The sequence below is a fragment of the Saimiri boliviensis genome, chromosome 4 (assembly GCF_048565385.1).
Source record: "Saimiri boliviensis isolate mSaiBol1 chromosome 4, mSaiBol1.pri, whole genome shotgun sequence".
NCBI classification, from domain to species: domain Eukaryota; kingdom Metazoa; phylum Chordata; class Mammalia; order Primates; family Cebidae; genus Saimiri; species Saimiri boliviensis.
Window position 1 is genome coordinate 44,750,381 of NC_133452.1, and position 26,274 is coordinate 44,776,654.

Below are 26,274 nucleotides of genomic sequence, written 5' to 3' on the forward strand. Positions count from 1 at the left end.
TGCCTTTTTAAATAGAACACTTTATAGAATGTTACATAAACTATTGAGAAGAATGGTAAAGAGTGTGAAGGATTGATCATTTTTGTTGTTGTAGCTATCAAGAATTTTTCTGGGAGGGAAGGTGTGGCATGCATAGCAAACAACTGTAGTACAATGGTGAAAGAAATAAAAGAGAAATATTAGAGGAGAAAAGATTAAGAAGTGTTTCATAAAGGAATATATCTTAAGATAAAATTCAAAGGATAGTGGGGTTTCAAAGAGTAGAATTTGGAAAAAAAAGGTGATGTTTGGTGTCAAGAGAACACCATAAACAATTGGAAAAATACATATTATATTTGGATAAGACAAGAGTTCTACTCTGGCTAGAAAATGGCTAAGGGGAGCCATCAGACTGTTTATGCTCTCAAGATTCAGGAGGACAAGGCTAGTTCTCATTCATTACTACATTTCCTAATATCTCCAGCAGCACCTGCATATAGTTGGGACTCAAACGTTATTAAGAGTTAAAGAGAACAGATACTGTTTCAACAGACTACTGGGGGCCAGGTCACAGTAGACTTGCAGGCTACAGTAAGATATTTAGATTTTTCAGTAGGTAATAGGGACTCCTTGATAGCTTTGAGGCAGGAAAGTGAAATCATCAGTGCAGTACTTTAGGAAGATTAATCTGGCAGCCACATGGAGGATACGATAGAGGTTTCTGAAATGACAGAGACCAAAAACTTAACAGGTCATACATTGCATGAATTAGGGCAGTGATTGTGAGAATGTAACAGAAGAAATATGTAATACACTGTGCAGAGCTTCGAATAAAGCAAAATATTGGTTGGTTTCTGAACGGTTAAAGTCTGTTTGATGGATGCCGTTAGCAAATGATTTCAGAGAACTACAAGGGACTCAAAGAAAAAGACAGGCATGGTGCAAGATTATTCTTTTTTTTTTTTAAAGAGAGTTTAAAAAGGGGGTGTTTAAAGATTAATCTCTTTGGAGGAGAAATACTTATTCCCAAACTCCATTTATTATCCTACACGCTAAAGATATTAAAAGGCAAAATGATTCAATGGTGGAGGACAAGGACAACAAACACATATCTTCAAAGAGAAGTTCACATTTCAGAATGAATTGGAATCTTACTTTCTATTTGATCTTCGCTTGCAATTCAGCATATCACTTGATGCTGATATATAGAATTTGTTATCAGTTGTTATCCAAGGGAATTTGCCTAAACACAGATATAAAAATCAGGCTCTGATTGTATGTCTGCTCTCTTGAGTGCTAGAGTTAAGGGTTCGATAAGTTTCAGTGTTAATGCTCCAGTTCATTTCTACTTTTACATTAGAAAAATGATAGAGAAAGTGTATTACTCAGTTTTTGATTTTTTAAAACACTACATATAACTAGGGTGATCCTATTATTTATCACCTAAATGAGAACTCTTTTGAGAGTAATAATTATGCCAGGACAACCACTGTAAAATGAAACCAGAATATGTGGTTTATATATAGTTACCTTTAACTGCTTACATTGTTATATCATTTTCAAAAAATACAACTTTTTGGCAATCAAAGAAGTGGTAGATAATTAACATAGGATTTTGAGACATATAGGTGATACTTATGTAAGACTAAAGGTAACTTTAGAAATGGCATTTCTTATAAGTCAAATAAGAAAAATTCATGGAAAAATGTTATTAAAATTATCCTAGCCAAAAAATATTAATAGAAAGAATACTGTAAGTATATAATTGAACAAAAGCTGCATGCCATCAATCTTGTATCATGATATAGTTACTTGATTATCTTTAGTTACCCCAGAAGAATACCTTGCAAGTAAAATACTTACATGTACATAGGCTGTAGTTGTAAATGAGATGTCTTTTGGGGCCCTTGATAGCCATAAGAGTCAAAGCCACCTATGAAATCAACTGAAAAGGGACAATTGTCTTCATTAGTTAGCTTTTCAGAAGAGGTAAACATTCATCATCAAGACCCCACACGGATGACCTTTTATTAATAACAGTCTATTAAACTATTAAAAGCAACTAATTATTGAGAAAAAAATGAAAGAAATTATAGTCCTTTTAAGGTAGTGGTTCTGTCACCCCTTCCTCCCCAACTCATTGTCAGATTCAATTATTGCTTTACAAAAATGTATTCACTTGGTAGAAAAAAATGGTGCACTATTCTCAAGCAACCAAGACCTAACTAGAGTAATAGAATTTATTTACACAGTAGAGATGCTATATGCCTTTTTGGTTAGTGTAGATTTTCTGTGACATGATACAAAATGCTATAGCATATAAATATAAATAATGACCACTCAAGTGCAAGTATCTATCAGCAGTTGCAGTGCTAGTAATAATATTGCATGTTATGGTTGTCAAGCACAAGGTGCTATGGCAGAGGTGATGTAAACGAACTTGACATTGCTATCCCTGCCAAATGTGGCTTACAATCTGAAACAGATAATCAGAGGTAAAGATTTGGAACAATCTAACCAAATATTCAAATTCAGTACATACTTAGCTATTTAAGATACAATCATATATAATAAGATTATATAAATCTTATTATGTGGCAGATTATATTTTCAAAATATATCTAATCTAATATATATTATGTGGCAGATCATATCTTCAAAAATGGCAGCAATAGTATCTCCTGTTTTACATGTTTTTACAATGTGATCTTGACATTCCTCCCATACAATGGTTTGAGTATATGTCTCTTCCTCTTGAACACTGGTAGACCTTTCTGGAAACTTTGACTATGCTATCAATGACACTATGGGGATTCTAAGGCTAGGTCATGAAAGTGTCATGCACTTTTCTCTTGCTCTTTTGGGTTGTTCTCTCTTGGAACACAGCTATGATGCCACAAGGAAGCCCAAGCTAGCCACATGGAAAGATCAATGGAGTACCTATGGATAAGTGTTTCACTAACAGAATAACTGACGTGTCAGCTGATAGCCAGCATCCAAACCCAGGTGTTGGAAAGAAAATAGCTTTAAATCAGGGGTGTCCAGTCTTTTGGCTTCCCTGAGCCACACTGGAAGAAGAAGAATGGTCTTGGGTCACACATAAAACACACTAATACTAATGATAGCTGATGAACTAAAAAAAAAATGCCAACTATTTCATAATGTTTTAAAAGGTTTACAAATTTGTTTTAGGACGCATTCAAAGCCATCCTGGGATGTATGTGGCCTGTGGGCTGTGGGCTTTGGGTTGGACAAGTTTCCTTTAAATGATTCTAGACCCTCACTGTTGAGTCAGCTCAGTCTTGTAATCTTCCCAGTTCTGGTTTCTGACATCAGAGAACAGAGGCAAGCCGGGCCCTTTGTCCCTGTCTGAGTTATTAACCCACAGACTCTGTGAGCATAATACCACTCAATTTTGGCAGCAATGGTAACTGGAACAGTCAATTCTAAAAGCACAGTGAAAAAGTTTAGTTTTTGTTTTTTCTTTTTAATTTGTGAATAAAGAGGGTTAAGAGTGGAGATAAAAGAAACAAAATGACTCAAGGCCAACAAGATAGATAAGAGGAAGGGGAGAAAAAGTGAAACAGAGACAATCAGAACACCATAGGACACCTTTACTTTTTTTTTTTTTAGCATCTCCTTCTATTGCTTACTTTGTCTAGTTGTTGTTCTCTGATTAATATTTGGGAGACTACAGATAGAAATTGGAGCAGGGTGCAAAGTGACATAAAGTCAGTGATGTCTGTGTACTGGGGAAATCCTTTGTTTTCTCTTACAAAAAGACCTTAGTTTTTTTAGAGCAGCTTTAAATTCACAGAAAAATGGAGCAGAAAGTATAGAGAACTGCTGTATATTTTCTGCCCCCACACAAACACAGCCTCCTCCCCTATCAGTCTCCAACACTAGAATGGCACATTTATTCAATCAGTGAACCTACATCATCATCACCCAAAGTCCATAGTTTACATTAATGTTTATTCTTGGTGTTATACATTCTATGGGTTTTGACAAATGCGTGACATGTATCTATCATTACGATGTCATAATGGTTTCACTGCCCTAAAACTCCCCTGTGCTCTTCCTAATCATCCCTTCCTCCCCCAACCCCTGGCAACCACTGATCTTTTCACTGTCCTTATATCTATATTTTGCCTTCTACAGGATGTCATGTCACTGGACTCATACAGCATGTAGCCCTTTCTGGCTGGCTTCTTTCACCTAGTAACATGCATTTAAGATCCCATCAGAACTTTTTATCGCATGATACTGCATTTCTTTTACACATGGGAAACCCTTTTACCCAGGCAGAATGTCTCTTCTCATCCAAAGTGCAAGGGTATAATGACAAGAACAGAGACCCTGATATTAGAAGGACCAGGATTTAAATTCTGCTCTGTCATTTTGCCAGCTATGTGACATTAGAGAAACAACTTAGCATCTCTTAAAATAGGAATTATCATATTAATCTCATGTAATTGGTATGAGGATAAAATAAGGAATGCAGAGTCCTGGATGAGACATACGGTGTAAAAGAAGAAAATTAAGAGCCCGTCAAAAAATTCAAGATTTCTTTATCATTCTAAGCCATGCAGCATAGCAGAAAGAGAAGATAGAAAATTCTTCACTTGGACTACAGAACTGTAGCAAGTATTTCACAGAAGATGGATAAAAGAGTGTGATCCTCTATTGTCTTCTACATTGTACCTTAGCTAATATAAACAGTACCAGAAGAACTATGTAATAATTACACAGTGATCCTATTTAAAGTTTGTTCTTAAAAAAATGATTGGCTGGGTGTGGTGGCTCTCACCTGTAATCCCAGCACTTTGGGAGGTCGAGGCGGATGGATCACTGAGGTCAGCAGTACAAGAACAGCCTGGCCAACATGGTGAAAACCCATCTCTACTAAAAATACAAAAATTAACTGGGCGTGGTGGCAGGCAACTGGAATCCCAGCTACTCAGGAGGCTGAGGCAGGAAAATCGCTTGAACCCAGGAGGTGGAGGTAACAGTGAGCCGAGATTGCACCATTGCACTGCAGCTGGGTGACAAGAGTGAATATATATCTATACGTATAGTTTAAGACTGGGGATTTGTTGCAGATAGTGTCTAAATTCCTGTTTATCCGGATGGGCTCTTGTCGACAATGAAACTGAATTAAGGACTAGTTTTCTGAGAGGTATTCACAGAGTCAGAGCTTCACTGCTCTGAGCTTCCCTTATAGTAGGATGGTCTCTACCATAGCAGTGGAGAGTGGGTTATAGTAGGTCAAGATCAGGGCAGAGAGAAACAGTAAGGTTTCCACTGAAATTGGGATCCAAGTCAAACTCAGATTTATTAGTATTTTTATTGCTACTGCTGTTACTGTTATTATCATTGTTGTTGTTTTGAAATATTTAATTAACTTGTTTACAAGGATTTAGGAGGGATGGCAAAAAAACAAAAACAAAAACAACAAAAACAAAAACAAAAACAAACAAAAAAACCAGATGATAATTATGAACCAAAGATCTTTGGGCGAACCAAGGGATAACGTGAAAAAACCAGATGAATCTTCAAGTCCAGTGGATAGAATTAAGCCCCAAATGGAAAGCAAAGCCTGAGTCAGAAGCAATGTAGACATTCCCAAGACATGAGAAAAGGCCAGGAGAGAAATGCGTGTCTTGAGCATGTGGTGCAAACGGAGCTTGAGCAGCCTGGGGCTTGCTCTTATTAACCATGATCTGTACTCTGGCTGGTAGGTGAGGAGAGCTGCCTTACATTTCCCAGATTATTCTGACCATGCTGATGCCTGGGTATGGAAGAAGTTACAACAGAAGGTGACCCAGAACCAAGTGGAGAAAAGAAGCAGCTCTGAATGTAACCGGCTGGATTTTTACAATTTCACTTGTGAGGGGGCATTAATTTAAATCAGGAGCAGAGGTCATGTTTTCTATAGTTTATTTTACCCACATGCTTGAGTTTACAGCCAAGGAGACTGTGTAAAGTCAATTTCCATGTGTACTTCTTCTCAGAAATTGTTTGGATATCTTCCTAAAGACCCCAGGGAGAGGAATAGGAATCAGCTGGATCCAACCAACCGTTACAGTTAAGATTATGGTGGTCAGCATAGAGAGAGTAGATCTCCCACCTTTTACAGAAAGGTTCTTCAATCACGAATAGAACTTTTTGGGGTGCCACATAGACAGAGAAGTAGAGGTATTTTTTTCTGTCAAAAATTGAATTATTGGGGTTAGCTTGCATTTTTAAGATGCCTATAATAGAACTTTATTCTGTTTTCAGTTTCTTTTATATAATGGTATTTATTCAGGTTCAAAAGAGACTACAGCATATTCTAAATCTTTCTGAGCAATAAGAGTCATAAAACATTTGACAGACCTTTGTCCAAATAATTCTGATGGCAGCTAGATGTTATGGTAATAGCTCATCTCTGCATTATTTAGAAAACAGTTACTTCTATCAATCAAGAATCTCCTAACATCCTTAAAAATAAATTTCCAATAATTGAAAAATATTTAATTGTTCATGCAGCCCTTTTAAGTGATATCATTTACCTTCACAAAATTACTATGAGTTTGGTAGGAATAATTATCTGAATTTTACAAATAAATACAGATTTATAGAGTTTTATCTTGAGGCCATACAATAGCTGAGGATAAGACTAGAAACCAGGTATTCTATTTCCATTGTAAGTATATTGAAAAAGAGATTTCTACATTTCCCTTAAGCCTCCTAGTACATTTTTGGAATGTTATCAACAGTGATCAAAAGCATCAAATCACATTTTTGATCTTTTTTTCTAAATTATTAATTTAACAAAAGTTTTGAGTTTTTGCTTCGAGTCCTCTGCTGGTTGAAGATTCCTCCTTTTGTTATTTGTTCTCCAGCATCTTTTATTCTGTTCTTTCTGGAAAATTTGCTCTTTATCTTATTCCCATCTAATACTGTAAGAATCTACAGTACTAGATTCTTCCTTGATATAATACTGTATAAATATTCGGATATGAACAATGACTTATGCAGAAACTACCTTTGCCGAATTTGTCAGTGATAGCTACCAATGTGGTGTATTTCTTTTTCGTAATGCATCTTTAAGAAGGTAGCATCCTTCAAGGTTTAGTTCATGTGCTTTGTGTCTGATAATTTATGCAGAACATCAAATAGGCATTTAAGCAATCCTTTCTTCTGAAAATTATTTATATTCTCATCCCCATCTTGTCTGATAACAATGATTTAATGATTTTTTTTTTTTTTTTTTTTTTGAGACAGAGTTTCGCTCTTCTTACCCAGGCTGGAGTGCAATGGCGTGATCTCAGCTCACTGCAACCTCCGCCTCCCAGGTTCAGGCAATTCTCCTGCCTCAGCCTCCTGAGTAGCTGGGATTACAGGCACGTGCCACCATGCCCAGCTAATTTTTTGTATTTTTAGTAGAGATGGGGTTTCACCATGTTGACCAGGATGGTCTCGATCTCTTGACCTCGTGATCCACCTGCCTCGGCCTCCCAAAGTGCTGGGATTACAGGCTTGAGCCACCGCGCCCGGCCCAACGATGTTTTTTAAAGTCATGAGAGATGTTTTCATTCTAGCAACTTGGCATATTGTCTGTGTTACTTCAATGCTTAACAGGAAATGTGAAAGACAAACAGGAGTTACCAAAAGCCTAAATTAGAATTAGGAGAAGGAGAAGGAAAGATGTCAATGAATTTGAGATAAATGGACAAAGATATAGAAAACATATGTCAAGGCAAGTTTTTGAACATGGGAGAACTCACACTGAAAGAAACGAAAGTGTTTGATGTCTTTCAATGAGTTTTTCTAAATATTAAAGGAAATTAATAGGGCCTATGAAAAGATTCAAAGTTGGTTATCAGAAATTTGTTTGCCAGGGGCATATTATTGTTTTTAAAGAAAAAAAGTGTCAGAATGGAGTTGGTGTTTGGTGTTCTTTTGGAAATGTAGTATTTAGGTTATAAGTGGTACATCTAGGTGAAGAGATGCTTGGGAAAAGAGAAACGTAACTCTAATTAGTGCAAGGGAAATTGAGAACTTGCTGGAATGCTAGAGATGAATTTCTTTCTCCAGACTCAGCTTTATTTTACTTCATTGCAACCTATGTCTACCTGATGTATAAATCTACTTGTTTATTTGTTGATTTCTTCCATTACTATAATACAAACTACATGAGATTTACTGCTTTCTACTGTTTACTAGCCTCAGAACCCAGAACAGTGTCTGGCTTGTGGAAGATACTCAATAGGTATTTACCAAACAAACTCTTACACCCGTTAGGCTGTAAAGGAAAATAAGGTAATTGATTGGAGCATGGAAGATGCCAGTAAAACTTCCAAGTGAAATTTGGCCGACTGCTAAAACTTCGAATGGTAATAAAGAAAAGACTTTTTATAGACAATCTACAGAGTTGTTACCTGGGTACTGTGAGATATACAAAAGAAACTTTTTGGATACCAGTAGGAAGAAACCACCACTGCATCCTCTTTGGCCAGGAGGAGTGAAAAGAAAGAGGTTAGGATGTGCATTAGCATCAAAAGGAGTACAGACATTTGAAACTTTTTTTCCCCTCCCTTTCCCCCATGTTCAAAAACTTTCCCCCAGGTTCAAATATGATGAATGTTATCAAGTGTTACAAATCTTGGTAACTGGTAGGAATAACATTGTTTTCTTTCTGGTCAGTTTACAGGACCCTAAACAGAGGCACACAAATGGACAGAAGGTGAAAACAAATTGTACTTCTTAATCATACGTGTTCAGGATTTTCTTTTTGCCTTCATTTTATCTGCAGTATGGGTATGTTTACATCTATTGACCTCTGGGTGAGGTTAGTAGATATACTGTAATGATCGTAGGTGCAATTATTTTAAATTAGTTAAGTGCCATATCAATTTAATAACTGTAATTTAATAATATTAATAATAGTGGAACTTAGAAATTAGCAAGTAAGATAAAAATGCTTTTTGAGGGGCCAGGCATGGTGGCTCATGCCTGTAATCCCAGCACTTTGGGAGGCCGAGGCAGGAGGATCACCTGAAGTCAGGAGTTCGAGACCAGCCTGGCCAACATGATTAAACCCTGTCTCTTAAAAAAATTAAAAATTAAAAAAAATGCTTTTTGAATAAATATTCACCCTTGATTAAAAGGTTTAAAATAAAAGAAAGGCCCACCTCTTGCAACAATATGGTGAGCCTTTCTTTTATTTAAACCTTTTAATCATGAACACTGAGTTCAGCAAACTTGAAACTGCTTTATTAAATATATGATGGAAATGAGATATTGTAATATAAAATTGTCCGTTGGTTATTACTGACAAAGCCACTAGTCAACATACTCCCTTTTGGAGACAGAGCTGTAAAAAACCATGAAGGGAAATTTTAAAAGGTAGTTCATAGAAAGCTAAGCCTAAATATTTAGAATAACTCATAGAAAGACACTAAAGTATTTGATGTCTTTCAATGAGTTTTTCTAAACATTAAAGGAAATTAATAGGATCTATGAAAATAGAGCATCTTCCTCTTATTTTCATCGGTATGAATTCCAAGAGTACTCAGCTTCACTTATACAAAAGGAACTTAAAACATAGTGAACCATAAGCCAGATTGCAAAGAACCACCTTTCTTTCAGTAAGATCTACTTGGTGACAGGAATTCAAACTGACTATGGTGAGCTTGAGGTGTTCAGTTTGGGCTGAAATCCCTGGATGAACTCGAACTCTTTTTTCTTTTTCCTGATAAGGAAAATACAGTCCTTTACAGGAAGAGGTAGTTTAGGCTGTTGTTGCCTGAAAGGTCACTAGAGAGTTATACCACAGAAGGCTTCTAGCAGGCAAAGCACAAATGGAATGTAATGAGACTTATTCGGTAAATCACTGCAGATGCTTCATCTAATATGTTTTCTCAGGGTTTTAGGGTTTTATTTTTCACTTTCCTTCTTACCTGTATCAGAAACAGATCTTTACTAGTTTAAGCTTGGTAACACATTCACGCATGCTAAAAAATGAAAGTGAAAAGCAATAACTATAATAGCATCACAATAAATAAAGTATATCGTTAGTTGGTTGAAAAACCACTTTAAGCTTTTGGTTCTAAAGGCCTAATAAAAAATGAAACGTAAGTTCCATTTGATAAACTATTTTGTATAGTTCTTGCTTGTATCTGCTAATTCTCAGTGAGGGTGGTATCTTAGGTGAGATTTTAAGAAACACATGATGGTTTTCTGCTGAGACCAGGATCCTGTTATTAGATAGTCTTTTAATAATATAATGCCAGTTATATCATAATGCCACTACTTGATACATCATTGTAGAATCTGTTTGGTAGCATAAAGACTGGGGGCTTTGGAGTCAGAAGTACTGTGCCCAGGTTGTGCCTTTACATCTTACAGCATTCGACCCATAATCAGGTCACAATTCCTTTGAGCCTTATTTGTTCCTCTGTGAAGTGAAGATAATAAAGCAACTTCAGCTTTGTAGGGTTATTGAGAGAATCAGGTGTCATATGTGTGTAATCCATAGAAGCATGTATATTAAAAATACACTATGAGTAGGTTTGGGATCTCATCTCTTTTCAAAAAGGATTTATACAAAAGGAATAATTGGAATTATGCTTTAAAATGTACACATAGGCCCTTTACTGAGATAATTAGCATTTCCAAGGATAGGAGAATAGATGGGGATAAGGCTCAACAGAGGGAACTTTGTATTAGAGTTTACTACAATTTTGTATAGAGTGACAAAAGTGTATAGGACATCCACGGAAGCTGAGGAGACCAGAGGGAGGTCTATGGAGAGCTGTCAAATGCCCACTTAGTTGGTTAACTGTGATTTGACAAGTAACAGGAATAGCCTGTGTGACATAATGTAGAAAAAAGTTAATTTATATTTAAAAAATATAAAACTGAATTTCCATATTTTGAATCCTTTGGAAATGACCTTGTATATTATCAGAAAGAACACAGAGAATTTGGGGCTGGCCTTGTCTGTGATCTATGAGGCTTTGTCACATATGTGGGCAAAAGAAACTGTCCAATGAATAGTCAAGAATGAAAACACCGAGAACTCGGTGTCCTGGATCAGGCAGAATGACAAGCCAAACTTGGGGGATGGATTACTCTGCGGAGGAGAAACTTACCTGTTCCTCTCAGATTTGGACAGGGTTGCAGAAAGACCAAAGAATAATTGCCAGTACAGAGATTTGCTGAGGCTCTTGAGGGAAAATCAAAGACGTTTCTGTTATGATACATCTGACTTTCTCAGGTCTCAGTATTTGGTTAAAGGATCCTGGAAATGTGTAGAACAGAGCCCATCGCCAGGGTGTCACTTTGTCAAATGCAGAAGAATAAAAGCATGGTTGAGCAGGAGACAACACTCAGCTGAGTGTAGCAAGCACACATTTGCTGTGTTGGGTTTGGTTACTTTCTCCAGCAACGAGCAACCACGCAAGATTAGAAGCAGAGAAATTGAACCTGGGCATCGTCAGACACAGATGTCGAAAATTCAAGCATAAAGGAAGTGCAAGCAAGGAAGGAAACCAAGGATGCAACGAGAACACCGCTTTGCTAATCCTAGAGATAGCTAATGAGTAGGAAGACCCAAAGCATGAGAAAAACACAAGATTCTAGTGGAGGGAAGCTCCCAAATAAGGGTGAAGAAAACTTTTTCCAAGAGGGAAGCAGGGGAGCAAGGGAAAGGAATAGATAGATGTTTACAGTCAGCCAGAAAATTTCAGAACTGGGGATCTTAGAGAAGCCTCTTTCCACCAATAACGAAGGTGATCCACGATGAAGGGAATGAAGGTGGCAGATGAAGGGAGTGGTATGAGGGAGTTGAGAACTAACAGAGTGGAGAAACTATAAAGCTTGAGTGAGAAAATTATGTATCTGATATCTTCTGATACTTTCAATAAATGTAGAGAAATCTGTAATGAAGATTATGATGAAATAACTCGGCCAACTTCACCTTAAATGTGCCTGGGCTCGCTTCGTGGCATGCCATTTGGATGGATTAGATTTTCCAGTCTTTGTTTTGTTCTCTGATAGAATTGCTTTCAATTATATATGACATGTCTTTCTGATGAAATTGGAAGGAGCACTTATTATAAGCTATAGGCGAGCCCATTAGACATGATTGGGTATGTCTTCTCAGCTGATATCCAGAACGTATTTAGAATCCACAGCCCATTTAAATGCAGGATTTTAAATTAGGGTTGTGGGTACATTAATGTATGCATATTTAGGGAAACAAAAAATAAAACATGCAGTCTGTAATCACCTATTAGAGAAATATTCTTTGCCTTGTAATCTTTGCTAATATAATCTTTGTATCATTTTACAGCTTCCAGAAATGAAAATCACAAAACTCCTGGGCCTAAATTAATCATCATCTTAGAACAACAGTAGCAATTTCAGGAAAGACAACGTCCCATGGTTACTCTAACATTTTTATTGGTATTTGGGAAAGCTGAAACTAGATTTGGTATATGGAGTTCATTAAAAGCACTTAACAATCATTCCTGTGTAAATTATGGTGTACCTTTGGTCAATATGAACACGAAAAGTAGAGCCTTTTGAAAAGGTATGCCTATTTTAGTTAAGTGCTACATAGTCCTCTGATTTATCCCTTAGGTTTCAGATGAATCGTCATGTCTTCAGGGAAGAATTTCCTTATCTTCAAAACTGCATGAGATTCTCTTGGAATCATTCCCATGGCACCCCCATCCATTTTCCTTGTCTGAAGTTTCATCACGCTTTATTGTAATTTCTGTTTCTCTTGTAAATTGTGTGCTGGATTGTAGGTGCCATAAGGCAAAGATGGTATCTGTTTGGTTCCCTGCTTTATCCCTAATAACAACACACTGCCTACCATCCAGTGGTTGCTCAGTAAATATTTGCCAAAAGAATGTGTCTCAGGTATCATAGTGAAATGACATGGGAAGTATACTTAAAATCTGGACATCTATGCTTTGCTCCCAGTTCTGCCTCTAAATGATTGTTTAACTTTGAGCAAGTCAATTTGAGTGTCCGTTTCTTCATCTGCAAAATTAGGGAATTAAAGTAGGTGACCACTAATATTGCTTATAACTTTATGATTATACACAGATGCATATTTCTGGGATTAGTTCAAATACGAATGTTAGCAATATAATATTTAAAATGAGCAAATCCACAAAGGCACAATGAATGGAAAAATTAGTGCAAAGGAGTTATCTGCATTTGGTTGTTACTATTATGCATTGATTCTTCTAAGTGAGTTTCCAAAAAGATTGGCTGCTGAAAATAGCAACCGGAATCTGTGGCATGAGTGGGAAAACAGAATGATGAAAAAGTTGGGGCCTTGGAGACAGAGTTAGGTTGACAGGTTTGGAGCCAACAGAAATACTGTCCCCTGCTCCATTTAATCCAGTGGTGAAGGTGTATGGATGTATGATCGTGTGCTTCCCTTTGCAGTGACACTCTTGGGAATTCCTTTAACATCAGCTTCATTAGTTACAAAGGCAGCAATCCATATCCAATTTCCATTTTGTATTAGGATTGTTAATGTATAAACTACTCTCTTTTGTTGAAAACATTTGCAGTTAATCCTATACAAACAAACAAACAAATGCAAGTGTTACACTGTCCGTTCCTGCCAACCCCGCTGACTCTGAGGTCTGGTCACCATTTATTATATACAAAAATGAACTGAAATTCCCACTTCGGCCCTAACCTAATTTTCAAGTGATAATAGGCATGGATTCCCAGAAGCACTCTATGCCTCTTGATAGTAACATCCTAATTTCCTTTCCCGGTAAATGTTTTAAATAAGATTTTAGCACCAAAGGAAATTAAACTTTAATCATAATTATAAAATGCCATCACTGATTTTTGTCTTCAGTCTAATTACTTTCTATTATTTAAAAAAATCCACACCTCCTATGAGCTTTAGGTTTGTTTCTCTTTCACTCCCTGTCACACAACACCAACCAAATCATAATGGAGGCCTCCCAGAGTATCTTCTGCCAGAGCAGCCTCATTCATATGTCACACAGAATTGAGGGGTTGCCTCCAGCTCCCTTATTTCCAAGGCTCTCTTTCAGTAGCTAGATGTAAGGCTCTGCTCAGATGTTTTTGTTCCGCATACCTCGTAGCCATCCTTAGAGATTCAGTGTTTCTTAGTCCTCCTGCTGTTAAGAAGGAGATCTCTGAGCCCAGCCTTCTGTTTCTATGAGATGCCACTTCCAAAACTAAAGCACAACTGGATGTAAGGAAGTGGGCACCGACCAACATCATTCATCAAGCCAACTGTGAATGTCATCTTCTCAGCATGTCTCTGATTTGGAGGGCTTTTAAAGGGACTTCATTTTGCTGTGCCAGCTCTTTGTCTTGCTGTTGTTCTTGGGAGATGGGACTAAAGAATCCCAGTGATTTTATTTTGTAAAAGTGTATGTCAACATTCTGCTGCTAAAATCATCATAGGTTTCTGTGACTTGGATCCTTACTTTGTCATGTCATTATCCATGAGCAGGTAGAGGGATGGTGAGGAAGCTGGTCCAGGACACCCATTGCAGGTGTGCCGTGGGGGTCTGTACCACGGGAAGAAGTAGAGTCAGCAAAATCAAAGGTTCTCGTTCAGTCATTTCTGGAAATGTCACTACTTTTTCCTCCTTGAAGTCATATAACTTTCTTCTCTATTAAGGCTGTTAAAACAATGTTAGTATTCCTCATCTGCTGGGTAACTTCAGTTCACCCTGCCAGAAATATTCTTTGCATAAAAGATACCTCTTTTGTTACACCCAGTTAAAGACCCTCCTTTGCTTATCTGAATATCGTTACCTTTGTATTGCTTTTTAGAAACAAAGTTCTGATTGGTTTTAACCAACAGAGGAAAGATAATGCAACAGTTTCTTTCCCCTCATATTACTGACTTGGAAATGTCCTATTTATTTGAAGACGAAAATTGTGTGTGTGTGTGTGCGCGCGCGCACGTGCGTGTGTGTGTGTGTGTGAAAAGCAATATAGTATAATGGAGGAGATATGAGAAAAGAGAGAAAATAAGAAGCGATTATTAAAGAATCACTCAGTTTTGACCTGATTATCCAAATTTAAAAATACAGTTTATGTGTTTTCTCTTAGATGATCACAAGAGGGAGCAATTTAACAGTAGGCTGAAAAACAAACCAGTGCTCAGCAATCTGGGGAGACAATGTGAAAATTATTACATGTATCACTATTGGAGAATGCTGTTGTCACTAATAGGAAACTGAATATGATTGATGGGGGGAAAATTCATATGGAGCCTCTGTCTCAGATGTTGATCACTTAGTTTTGTATATGGCAGCACATCTTTTTTCCTCTTGTTTAGAAAATGACAGGTGTTTTATTCAAATTATTCATTTGCGTAGAATACATTGAAGTCTAAGGAGATGTCACGTTTCCTTAGCAGTTTCCATACAGGTCAGGAAATGTCTGTGGAGATCCAGCTGATCATTTATTTTGCAAATACTTCCTGAGCCCTCTTCTAGGTTGGGGATACGGTAGATGATAAGGACATAGCAGGGAACAAGGCAGGCGTGGATCCTACTGACTTCTCGAAATATTCTTCCATCCTGAGTGAGTCAGTGTGTACTGTATTTGAATGTTGGAAGTTCATGAGTGAGCTCAGTGACTTTAGGCAAGTCATTTAATCTTTACGAGCCTATAAAATTAAAGTGTTGAAATAGAGCAGTAGGCAGGTTTCCATCATTTTAAACCCTGTACGACTCATAGCTCAAAACAAATCACAAGAAAAACAGAAAGCATATAAAATTAAATAAATGCAGAACTTCTGTGTTTTGGGTGGGGGAAATGGGAAGCAAAGGTGAAAAATGACACCTTTTTTCACCTTAGCTCCACTAGGATTCTGTAGGCATAGCGAGAGATCAGTGGCATGCAAAGCCTGGACCTTCAGGCTTTGTGATCCTGTTCAGAGAAGAGGAAAGAAGTAACAAGTGTGGGTTTAGTGGGAAATTGGCAGATTGGACAAAATTTTTTCACTCAGTCACCATCAAATTCCTAAGACAAATGTTATAAAAAGAAGATAAATTAGTTAAGATACTACGAATATGCTACATTTTATTTGATTGCTTCAGTATGATACTAGATAAATAAAATAAACATATTCTTCTCACAACTCTCCCTGTCAACTTGGTATCCAAGAACTTGGCACCTTTTCCAAACTTCAAATTGTCCCATGTGGGTTATGTTTGAAGAGTGATTTATAAATGTGAAACAAAGTTCTGAGCACCAAACAGAATGAATATGACCCTAACAGATGGGAGGAATGACAGCTATATAATAGGTAGATAGATAGATAAATAAATAAGAGGAAAGGACGAAAAGAAGGGAGGATGAAAGAGAGGAAAAAGGGAAGGAAGAAAGGAAGGAGGGGAGGGAGGGAGACAGGAAGGAAGGGAGGCAGGAAGAGATGGAGGGAGGGAGGGTGGGAGAAGGAAGGCAGGAAGGCAGGACACCAGGCAGACACGTAATATACCAAAATTTGGACTGAGAATCAGAACTCAGAATAATGGGGTTATTTTAATTTTCCTTTTTTGTTTATCTGTATTGTTTATAGTTTCTGCATTAGTATACATTTCTTTATAGACAGGAAGAAACAAGCATTTTTGAAGGGGAAATCGTTCTCCCTGCTCCCATGTCTACCTTCCCCAACGCGTGAGAGCATGTTACTGTGCTCAAAGAACTGCATTCAAATCCAATGATCCTGACAAACTGGAGAAATGATAAAAACGTACAGAACGGAATTCAATACACAGAAGTGTAGGCCAGCAGGCTTTAGAAGAAAATCAAACAAAAATAACAGGAAATTATTAGCCCCAGAGAAGTGAATAATTTCCTGTGGTTTTCTTTTCAAATTATCGATTCAATAAATCGATTGTGACTTTTATCCCAAGGCCAGTTGATTTTGAGGAACTCAGGACAGGTTTCAAGGTGTTTGTGTTTTATTGGTTTAAATGTGCATGTGTCTAACTCCAAGTTTAAGCTTCTTGAATTCATTTCTCAGTATTGCTTTCAAAATAAGTCCTTTAAGATATTATTTTTAAATGATATTCCATGCCTCTTTACAGAGGATTTCAACATTTAACAACATTTGCAAATACGTTGAATCTCTTTTAGCAAAGAGAATGACTACTTAGTAAAATGAACCCATTTGCTAGAGAACCAACACTTAGTTTTAGTTTAACTATTAAGCCAATGATTTACCAGAATACATAATAAAAACTGAGAAGTCATATGATGATGTTGTGGTGTGTTTGGGGGTGTGTGTGTGTGTGTTTTCTCGCTGTCATGGATTAGTAATACTTTCCATGGCTGTATGGCTTCCTTTTAATTGCCACATCTAACAATGCTAATAAAGAACAGAGGAAAATTCCTGGTTCTATCTCTGCGAGTGGACATCTGACTGCAGTGAGGAAAACCTGAGGATGAAGTGAGACATAAGAGCGACATTTATAATGAAAGGCACACCTGACCAAAAATCTCTGAACGTTTTCTTTCATTCACAGAATATTGTAAAAGAGAACAAGTAGAGGGGATAGAAGACTGGAGGCCCAGAAGGAAAACTCTGCATGGCTGGTGACAGATGAGACAGCAGAGAGCCCTGCCACAAAGACAGCACAGCAAGAGGCCTGCTTTCCTGGAGAAAGCCTTTTCTCCTAAGATGTATCACTGCCTCCTTTTCATGAAAAAATATATAAAAGTATGTTGTGAAGGTGGCCCCACTCATTAGGGTTCCAGGGTCAAAGCACATCCTCTAGAGCAGGGGCCTCAGCTTTTTTCCTGGTGAGAAGCTACTCATTTAGAGGAAGATCACTCCACAGCAAGGGATGCTGAGTAGGAATTTCTGCCTGGTGGCCCTGAGTATGGAGCTGGCCTGACGGCCATACAGCCCCAAAGCCTCTTATCCACAGGCATCTGATGAGCCAGTGAGCTACATTTAGCCTCAACCTGTGCCCCACAGATATTTTCAAGTGTCCAGAACACACATGGAGTGTGTGTGTACGTGTGTGTATTTGGATGTGGACTGAATTGTGATCCCCCTCAAATTCATATGTTGAGGGCCGATCTCCTAATATGTCTGACTATATTTGGAGATTGGCCCTTTGAAGAAGTAACAAGTGTTAAATGGGGTCATAAGGACAGGGCCCTAATCCAACAGAGCTGGTGTCTTCATGAGGAGAGGAAGAAGCACACACACAATAGACCCTGAGGACACAGCAAGAAAGTACCATCTATAAGCCAAGGACAGAGGCCACAGGATAAACCAAACCTGAGGTTTCTAACACCTAGATTTTGGGAAGCAAATTCCTGTTGTTTAAGCCACTATGTCTGTGGTATGTTTTTATAGCTTCCCTAGCTAACTCATTCTTGGGGGAAGAAGTGTCCACGATCTCTGCTCGGAGGGTTGCTGTCATCTCCTGGTAGGCACAGCAGATGGCAGTGGCGCCCTGTGAGTCTGCACAACCAGCTGGCCTGCCAGGCTGTGGCTCCAGCTTAGATAACTAAAGGGTCAGAGATGTAAATTTTAAGGCCCAGATTTTTTCAATGGGGAAAAAAACCCAAAAACCCTTGCTGTAAAGTGTCTGCTATGATCTAAATTAGTGACCCACCCCAATTCATAATTTGAAACATAATTGTCAATGTAATGGTGTTAGGAGGTGGGGTCTGTAGAAGGTGGTTATGTCATCAGAGTGGAGCTCTCAGAAATGGAATTAGTGACCTTCTAAAAGAGGCCCCTGAGAGCTGCCTTGCCCCTTTACCATGTGTGAGGCTACAGCAAAAAGGTACCACCTATGAGCAAGGAAACCAGCCCCCACTAGAAGTCAGATCTACTGGTGTCTTGATCTTGGACTTTCCAGCCCCCAAAACTGTGAGAAATAAATTTCTGTCATTTATAAGCCACCTACCTATAATATTTTGTTATATTATTCCAAGGGAACTAAAACAGTATCTCTATAAACATCAATCAAACTGGGCTCTAGACAAGTAATGAGATACTACTTGAAAGGATGAATAAAGGGAAAAAGTTCTCAGGCATTTGATGCTCATGAGCCTAAGTTTCTTTTTCAGTGATGATTTATTGCTATTTCATTGAGTCTAGGCTTGACTCTGCACATTGAGCTCACACCCTCTCCATTGCTTGCTGGAGGTTTTTGCCTCTTTCCTCTGAAGTTCCCTGGATACCCTTGTTGCTGTGAGGCTGACATATCAGAACTGAGCACATAACTGAGTAGCTTCATCTTGACTTCAAGAATATTTTGTCCAGTTGCTATAATTGGGCCTTTATCTCCACAGCCACTCTAAGCACAAGCTACAGAACCAGAACTGTCCTCTGTTCCTTGCAAGGCTCTTAGTAATGGAAACTTAACCAATTTGGTAAGCAGGTAGCTAGCACCTACTCCTGCCACTATGCTTCACTACAAATGATGATGCCTCACTGCAAATCCAAAGTGGGTAAAAATAGGCACACAGAGACCCCCTCAGTGTTTACATACATGTATATTACCGAACTTTTTCAGGATCAAGATGATTTTTTATAATATAATTTCCAAAATTATACAGAAATGTCAAACCTTTTTTACTCTATGGGTTGAAAGTCACATGTCCAGGCAGTGTCTGAGGATGAATATCAGGCAAGTGATCACACATGGAGAATATCAACCCAAAGCCTTGTCACCAAAACATACTTATAACTGTCTGTCTATGTGTAAATGACTGCAAGTAAATGAACCTAACTGAAAGTCACCAAAGACTATTGGACAGAGAACCAGCCCAAATGAGCATCTCCTCCCACCTGTTTACTGAGAATTTAAATCCTCTTTATTTAAATCCAAATAGACTGGCACTTCCCTGCTGAAGGCGAAGTCCCCAGTTAATTTTCGTATGGAAGTTGGGCTTTCTCTGGGCTATGTTGTTGGATTTCATTTCACAACGATACCAGTGCGTTTTTATCTTCAGACAAATACGTACTGACATACGATGTCTCCTACATGCATTTTCAGTATTTCAGCAGAATAGCACCTCTCCAAGGGGATCTCAGAAATGCTAGTTCCACAAGACATACTGCTCAAAAATAAAAAAAAGATTCTGAGGCAAGCATCAGTCTATTTGGATTTAAATAAAGAGTTCATATTTTACTCACTGAGTAATAAAACTAACATGATAAAACCTGTCTTTGTGAAGTCTTCTTATGCTTTGGATTAATGAAGGCAGATGTGGTACTGTGGTCAGGATACACAGATGGACATACATGTTATTTTTTGGAGTCTTTTGTGGAAAAAAGCTTATTAGATGCTTGAGAGATAAGTTGATCTTCCAACAGATATTGGTGACTTTGAAACTCCTTGAATTTATATTGCTTTGGCCAAAACTTGATCTAGGGAAGAATTCCCTGGGACTGCTGGGAAGATGGCCAACTAAGAACAGCTCAGGACTTCAGCTCCCAGTGAAAATGCAGAGGGTGAGTGACTGGACAGGGAAAACGTGGTACATATACACCATGGAATATTACGTAGCCATCAAAAATGATGAGTTCGTGTCCATTGTAGGGACATGGATGAACCTGGAAACCATCATTCTCAGCAAACTGACACAAGAACAGAAAATCAAACACCGTATGTTCTCACTCATAGGCAGGTGTTGAACAATGAGAACACATGGACACAGGGAGGGGAGCACTACACACTGGGGTCCGTTGAGGGGAAATGGGGAAGGGACGGGGGGGTGGGGAGGTGGGGAGAGATAGCATGGGGAGAAATGACAGATACAGGTGAGGGGAAGGAAGGCAGCAAATCACACTGCCATGTGTGTACCTATGCATCAATCTTGCATGTTCTTCACATGTACCCCAAAACCTAAAATGCAATACAAAAATAAGCAAAAAAAAAAAACCTTTTTGACACCTTGAAAGATCATTATTAAAAAATATTGTTATCCTTCACCATTTGGAGTTTGTTTCTGTTGGAGCAGGATTTCTAATCGCACTTGGTTGTACTCTTGCTAACTCTATTGTTCATTCAAAGGTTTTTTGTTTATAAAATAAACATAATATTAGAGATAGAAAAAAAAGAATTCCCTTAGAATAATTCTCCAGAATATTAAGGCTATTTTTTGGGGGGGGGGGTGGTAAAAAACAGGATTCCTGTGTTCAAATTTTTTTGGAGGCTTATATTAACCATACTTTTAATTTCTGTAAATCGATGCTTTAACATCTACAAAACGACCACTAGCTGTTTCCAAAGTAAGCCCTGGTTCACCCCAAGAAACATGTGGAGTCTGTAAATAGCCCTAAACCTCTGTGTTAACAGTCACCGTGAACATGAATGTCATGGGACACCACTTTGCAACACAGCTAACCTATCCTAATAAGCCCACCTACCCTGCCTCATCCGTTTCTTCCTGTAGGACTCAGACTAAAGGTTCTCTCTCTCTGCCTCGTGACTGACCCTGCCTCTTTCCCCTGTGGGGGATGTGGTATTCTCCCGGGGGAACTGAAGGTATTATCAAGCTGTGGAGCTCTTTCTGGTTTTTCTCTTTGATCTGTGTCTGGCCTTGAGGTAATATGGTTAAAACAAAACTGTGGGTTAGGAAAAAAAAAAAAAAAAAAAAAAAAAAGGACATGCTTCTTTGTGGCAGTACTCTCAGAAATGTTAATACGTAAGTGTGCATTCTAAATTTTCAGTGTCAAACTTACTTGGCTTTGGAATCTTTTTTATTTTTGAGCAGTATGTCTTGTGGAACTAGCATTTCTGAGATCTCCTTTGAGAGGTGCTATTCTGCTGAAATACTGATGGTGCATGTAGGAGACATCGGATGTCAGTACGTATTGTCTGAAGATAAAAACACACTGGTATCGTTGTGAAATGAAATCCAACAACATAGCCCAGAGAAAGCCCAACTTCCATACGAAATTAACTGGGGACTTCCCCTTCACCAGGGATTTGGCACATAGACACTGAATGGTAATATCTGAATGAACTTACATAGTTTCGGTGATCCATACATTTTAACATCCATATAATTTTGCCCTTCCTAATATTTGAATACATTTTATTCCCATCTTTCTTTACAAGTGGCAATTCCATCTACCCATTCACTTGCATGAGACACCCAGGAATCTAACAGTCTTCTCCTTTTCCCTTATCACAGTACCCACCATCACCCACTAATCATGTTATTTTGGCACGTCTCATGTCACACCTATCCTTTCTATCTCCAATACAGTCCTTGTCCAGATTCACATTATCTCATGTCTCATTTTCATGGGGTCTTAATTAGTTCTCTTTTCCCTAATCTTTCCCACTCTTGAGTCCTTTCTTTATAGTGATGCTAATGTGTTTTTCCTAAAGTACATTTTTTATTATGTTATTCTCTTTTTAAAAACCACCTGCATTTTGACCCATGATTGTATTATATGACGTCTAGACTCTCTAATCTGTCATGCCCACTTTTCTATTATCTCATCCATACTTGTTTTTCCAGTCTTCTCCAGCCGTCTACCTGTAGCATAGGAAACAATTCAGTCACATTAATCTGGCTGTGATATACTTTGATGCTTTTTCACCCAGATTGATTCATCTTTCAAGATCCAGCTCAAGAGTGTTCTCTATGAACCTTCTCCTGGTCTCTTTCTTCTCCTTATCCACAGCATGCACTATAGAGTTTCATACTCATTTGCTCATGTTTGTCTTACCCTACTAGTTGGCAAGTTCCTAGAGGTGAAATATTATGTATGACTCATCCTAAAATCTCCAAAGGCTGACATAACACTTGAAACATTGAGGAATATTTTACAAATACTTATTCAGTGAAAGGACCATTATTTCCTTTTATATATGAAATAAATTATTTGTATACTGTATATTTCTGATTTTATAACATGTAGTATGATCTAAAAGTGCCTCTTATAAATTAATCACTTGATACTGCCTCTTCCTTTCCAGCATAATTGGAAAGGGAAGAAGAAACATATATTTATCTTTGGATGTTTCCCTCACATCATCATATTCTCACCTTCCTCTTTCATTACTGTTTCAAAAACCCAATATTACAAATATTTTTGAGACCAAGAGAAATTATTCCCAATTCTGGTTTTTCCTCAGAGTAAATGTACTTGCATGGGCAATTATCCATGATCGTACCCACAGAGAATAGAAGTACTTTTCCCAGTTCTCCTATTTTAAATCCTTAGGGGCAAGGATAGAATAAAACCTTCTCCCCTCCATGTCTGAGAGAGCAGAGAATGGACCCACTTGGAGGCTTGTTAAGAGGGTACTGTTATCTAAACTCTGGATCAAGCAGTATGTCTCAATGTTGAGATTTTGACATAGTAGAATTCTAGCCATTTGTACCAAATAGTGGGAATAAAAAGGACAGATGGACATTTGATTTCCCAAAGACAAATTCTCTGAATTAATCTGAAGTCAGTTTTTTTTATGACAATCTTAGAAATTATTACAAATTGTTGATTTTTTTGGGGATTTGTAGTCTTGGGTAAAACTGGTTAGTTATCAACACCTAGTAAATGGTTCATAAAAAGAGAACAGTCAAGTCAACCACATCTTAAGGTCATTTCCATCTCTAATCTCTCCTCTCTATTCCCTACGAGAATTGTTTATAAGAGGAAAGGATTTTTAAAAGGCCTTCAATGAAAAGAAAGAAATTATGTTTTCAAAATGGGTGTGCTTCTCCATTCATCAATTTGCTGGATACTGTTACGAAAAACACTTTAGTCTAATGGGCACAAAATGCTTATTGCCCATTCTAATGCTGTGTTGTGGGATCTTGTCTGAGGAATAAGAAGGCTAAGTAGGAGGCAGTAAAGAAGATGCTTTGAACTTGAAAGGAACAGAATAGAGCTTTAATACTTACAGCTGTCCTCTTCTTCAGTTATGCATTTCACAACATAACAGGCGTAGATGAAACCTGCCAGCTGAAACAAAACAGAGACGCTTTAGACATCAGACAAAGGCAACAACACCAGACCTCACTGGGGAGTGGCTTTTCAAAGTCAGGCAGTTTACAACCAGATTCAGGGCTCCAACACGGCTCATCGGACTGGATCTTGACTCCAGTGTGGATTCCTGATTCAAATGATGTTCATCTGTCTTGTAAATAAATGTATTACTCTGTTTTTCTTTGACCTACATTGACGTGTAAGATTTATTAATTGCCAGGCACTCTAAACAAATTATTTTCAGTACAGAAAAAGACTGATAACCATTCACTAGTGGACTAACATTTGCATTTGTGCCGGTCAACTTGTAGTTTACGTTTCATTAGCCCAGAGTCTAAGATTCTAAAAATTGGACTCCCACAGACCATCAAAAAAATGCTCTGAGGGAAAAAACATTAGGCTTGTTGCATGAGCTCTTTTTAAGTAAGGAAAACTCAGATCTGAAACAGAAACCAGGGCATAATGAATATAATTAAGAGACTATGTTACAGAGAAGCGATGAGGTGGATACATATAAGTGCATTGAATATGACATTACACACATCACATTGTCTTTTCTGAAACATTACAAAAAGGTCTGTGTGCTTGTAAAGGAGCACAGCAAAGTCATTTGATCTATTTTTTCAGATTGAGTATTTTTGTATTTCTTCATATTAGTACAATATTTATTTAGTCAAATTATGAGGACTAGCCGAAAGAAAAAAATATAATTTCTGGATAAGTGGAAAACTATTTTTTTCTTTTTCTTTTTGCAAACTGATCTAGTTTGGAAGAATCCCTAAAGGTATGTCCTCAAAACACTGATGAAGATTATTCACAACCTTTCAGACAGGCATTGATCTGTCTGAAGACCGACCCCATACAATAATATTTAGTGTGGGGAAGAAAACATTAGGAATAGCTGCAGTCTTCAATCAGGAAGTGAAAGCACGAAAAAAAAAAAAAAAAAAAAGGAACTGCCGCGACAAGCCTAATGAAGTTGTTTTTCATTAGGTGACAGATAGTGATCTTCTGGTGGAAGTGAGTGGAACATTTTTAAGTCAAAGGGTACACTAATAGGTATTTAATGAGCGCAGAACTATTAGGAGACAAAGCAGCCTCTGGTGAAAAGAAACTTTTAAGTCGCTAATTTGGATTTGAGAGAGAAAACACGTTCTGGCAGATTGTAGCTATCTTCCAAAAAGAACTGGCATGCGATAAAAAAGAGGTCATTCCTGGGCAAAAGAGGAAGCAGCAGTGACCACGCTTGGAGAGGCAGAGTTGAAGGAAGAAGACCGATGCAACATAGTCTTCTAGCGCTTTTGTTTTTAGATCCTGGAGGATAGGGAATGCATACCCCATACCTACCACTGCAGTATCCGCACCAGTACACATCATAAAGAGTTAAAAATAAATAGCCCTGGGACGGGTGTGGTGGCTTACGCCTGTAATCCCAGCACTTTGGGAGGCCAAGTCGGGTGGATCACAAGGTCAGGAGCTCGAGACCAGACTGGGCATTGTGGTAAAACCCCATCTCTACTAAAAGTACAAAAAAAAAATTAGCTGGGCATGGAGGCACATGCCTGTAATCCCAGCAACTCGGGAGCTGAGGCAGGAGAACTGCCTAAGCCTGGGAGGTGGAGGTTGCAGTGAGCGGATTATCATGCCACTGCACTCCATCCCAGCCTGGATGACAGAGCAAGACTCCGTCTCAAAATAAATAAAAAAATAAATAAATACCACTGATGCTGTATCAGCAGAATGCGTTTTCTTTTTAAAAAATATTTTAGAAAACTTATCAAATCAGCATGTTTCTCTTTGAATATGTTGCTATTGGCAATAAAATAGTGATAGTGAGAACCACTTCTTCGTAAAATAGAATCATGAAGAGCTTTGTTTTTATGGGACTTACTTTTAGAGTTCATTGTGTGAATTAAAAACCAATGTCTCCTGTTTGAGTTTAGCAAAGATTTTGATTTGTCCAAACTCAAATCACATAGTAATTAGAGCATTTTCATGGGTACTGGAAAATTAGAGACTATACTAACACATCTTGATCTTTTAACCACCAGGACTGATGAAAATGCTCTTTTTATGGAGTGACACAGTCCCATGGGTTGCTTGTCATTGGCACTGGATCTGGCTGTGTCTAGGTAAAGAGCCTATGGGTTTGGTTAAATTCTCTTGGTATTGCTTATAGCTTTACCTCTTCCTCCACATTAAGTTCTTACTATATATGGCTAAATGTTACAGGCTTATCAATAGTTTTCCTCTTCTTTTCAGTGTTAAATGTTTATTAGATTATTTGTAAAGCAATTTGT

The 26,274-nt window shown here is 38.0% G+C and overlaps 1 protein-coding gene across 3 annotated transcripts in view; it reads right to left on the reverse strand.

Annotated features, from left to right (window-relative positions):
* Nucleotides 1–26,274, reverse strand: part of NKAIN2 (sodium/potassium transporting ATPase interacting 2) — a 1,036,037-nt gene that overhangs the window by 5,417 nt on the left and 1,004,346 nt on the right. For 2 of the 3 annotated variants that reach the window (XM_039467798.2, XM_074397519.1), the window contains exons 5-7: nucleotides 23,890–23,950; nucleotides 1,843–1,924; nucleotides 1,135–1,222 (exon numbers count right to left, since the gene is read on the reverse strand). In XM_039467798.2, coding sequence (XP_039323732.1) covers nucleotides 1,198–1,222; nucleotides 1,843–1,924; nucleotides 23,890–23,950 — 168 coding nt within the window. In that variant the 3' untranslated portion in view covers nucleotides 1,135–1,197. The remainder of the gene's footprint in view (nucleotides 1–1,134; nucleotides 1,223–1,842; nucleotides 1,925–23,889; nucleotides 23,951–26,274) is intronic. The other variant, XM_039467799.2, reaches the window with a different exon arrangement.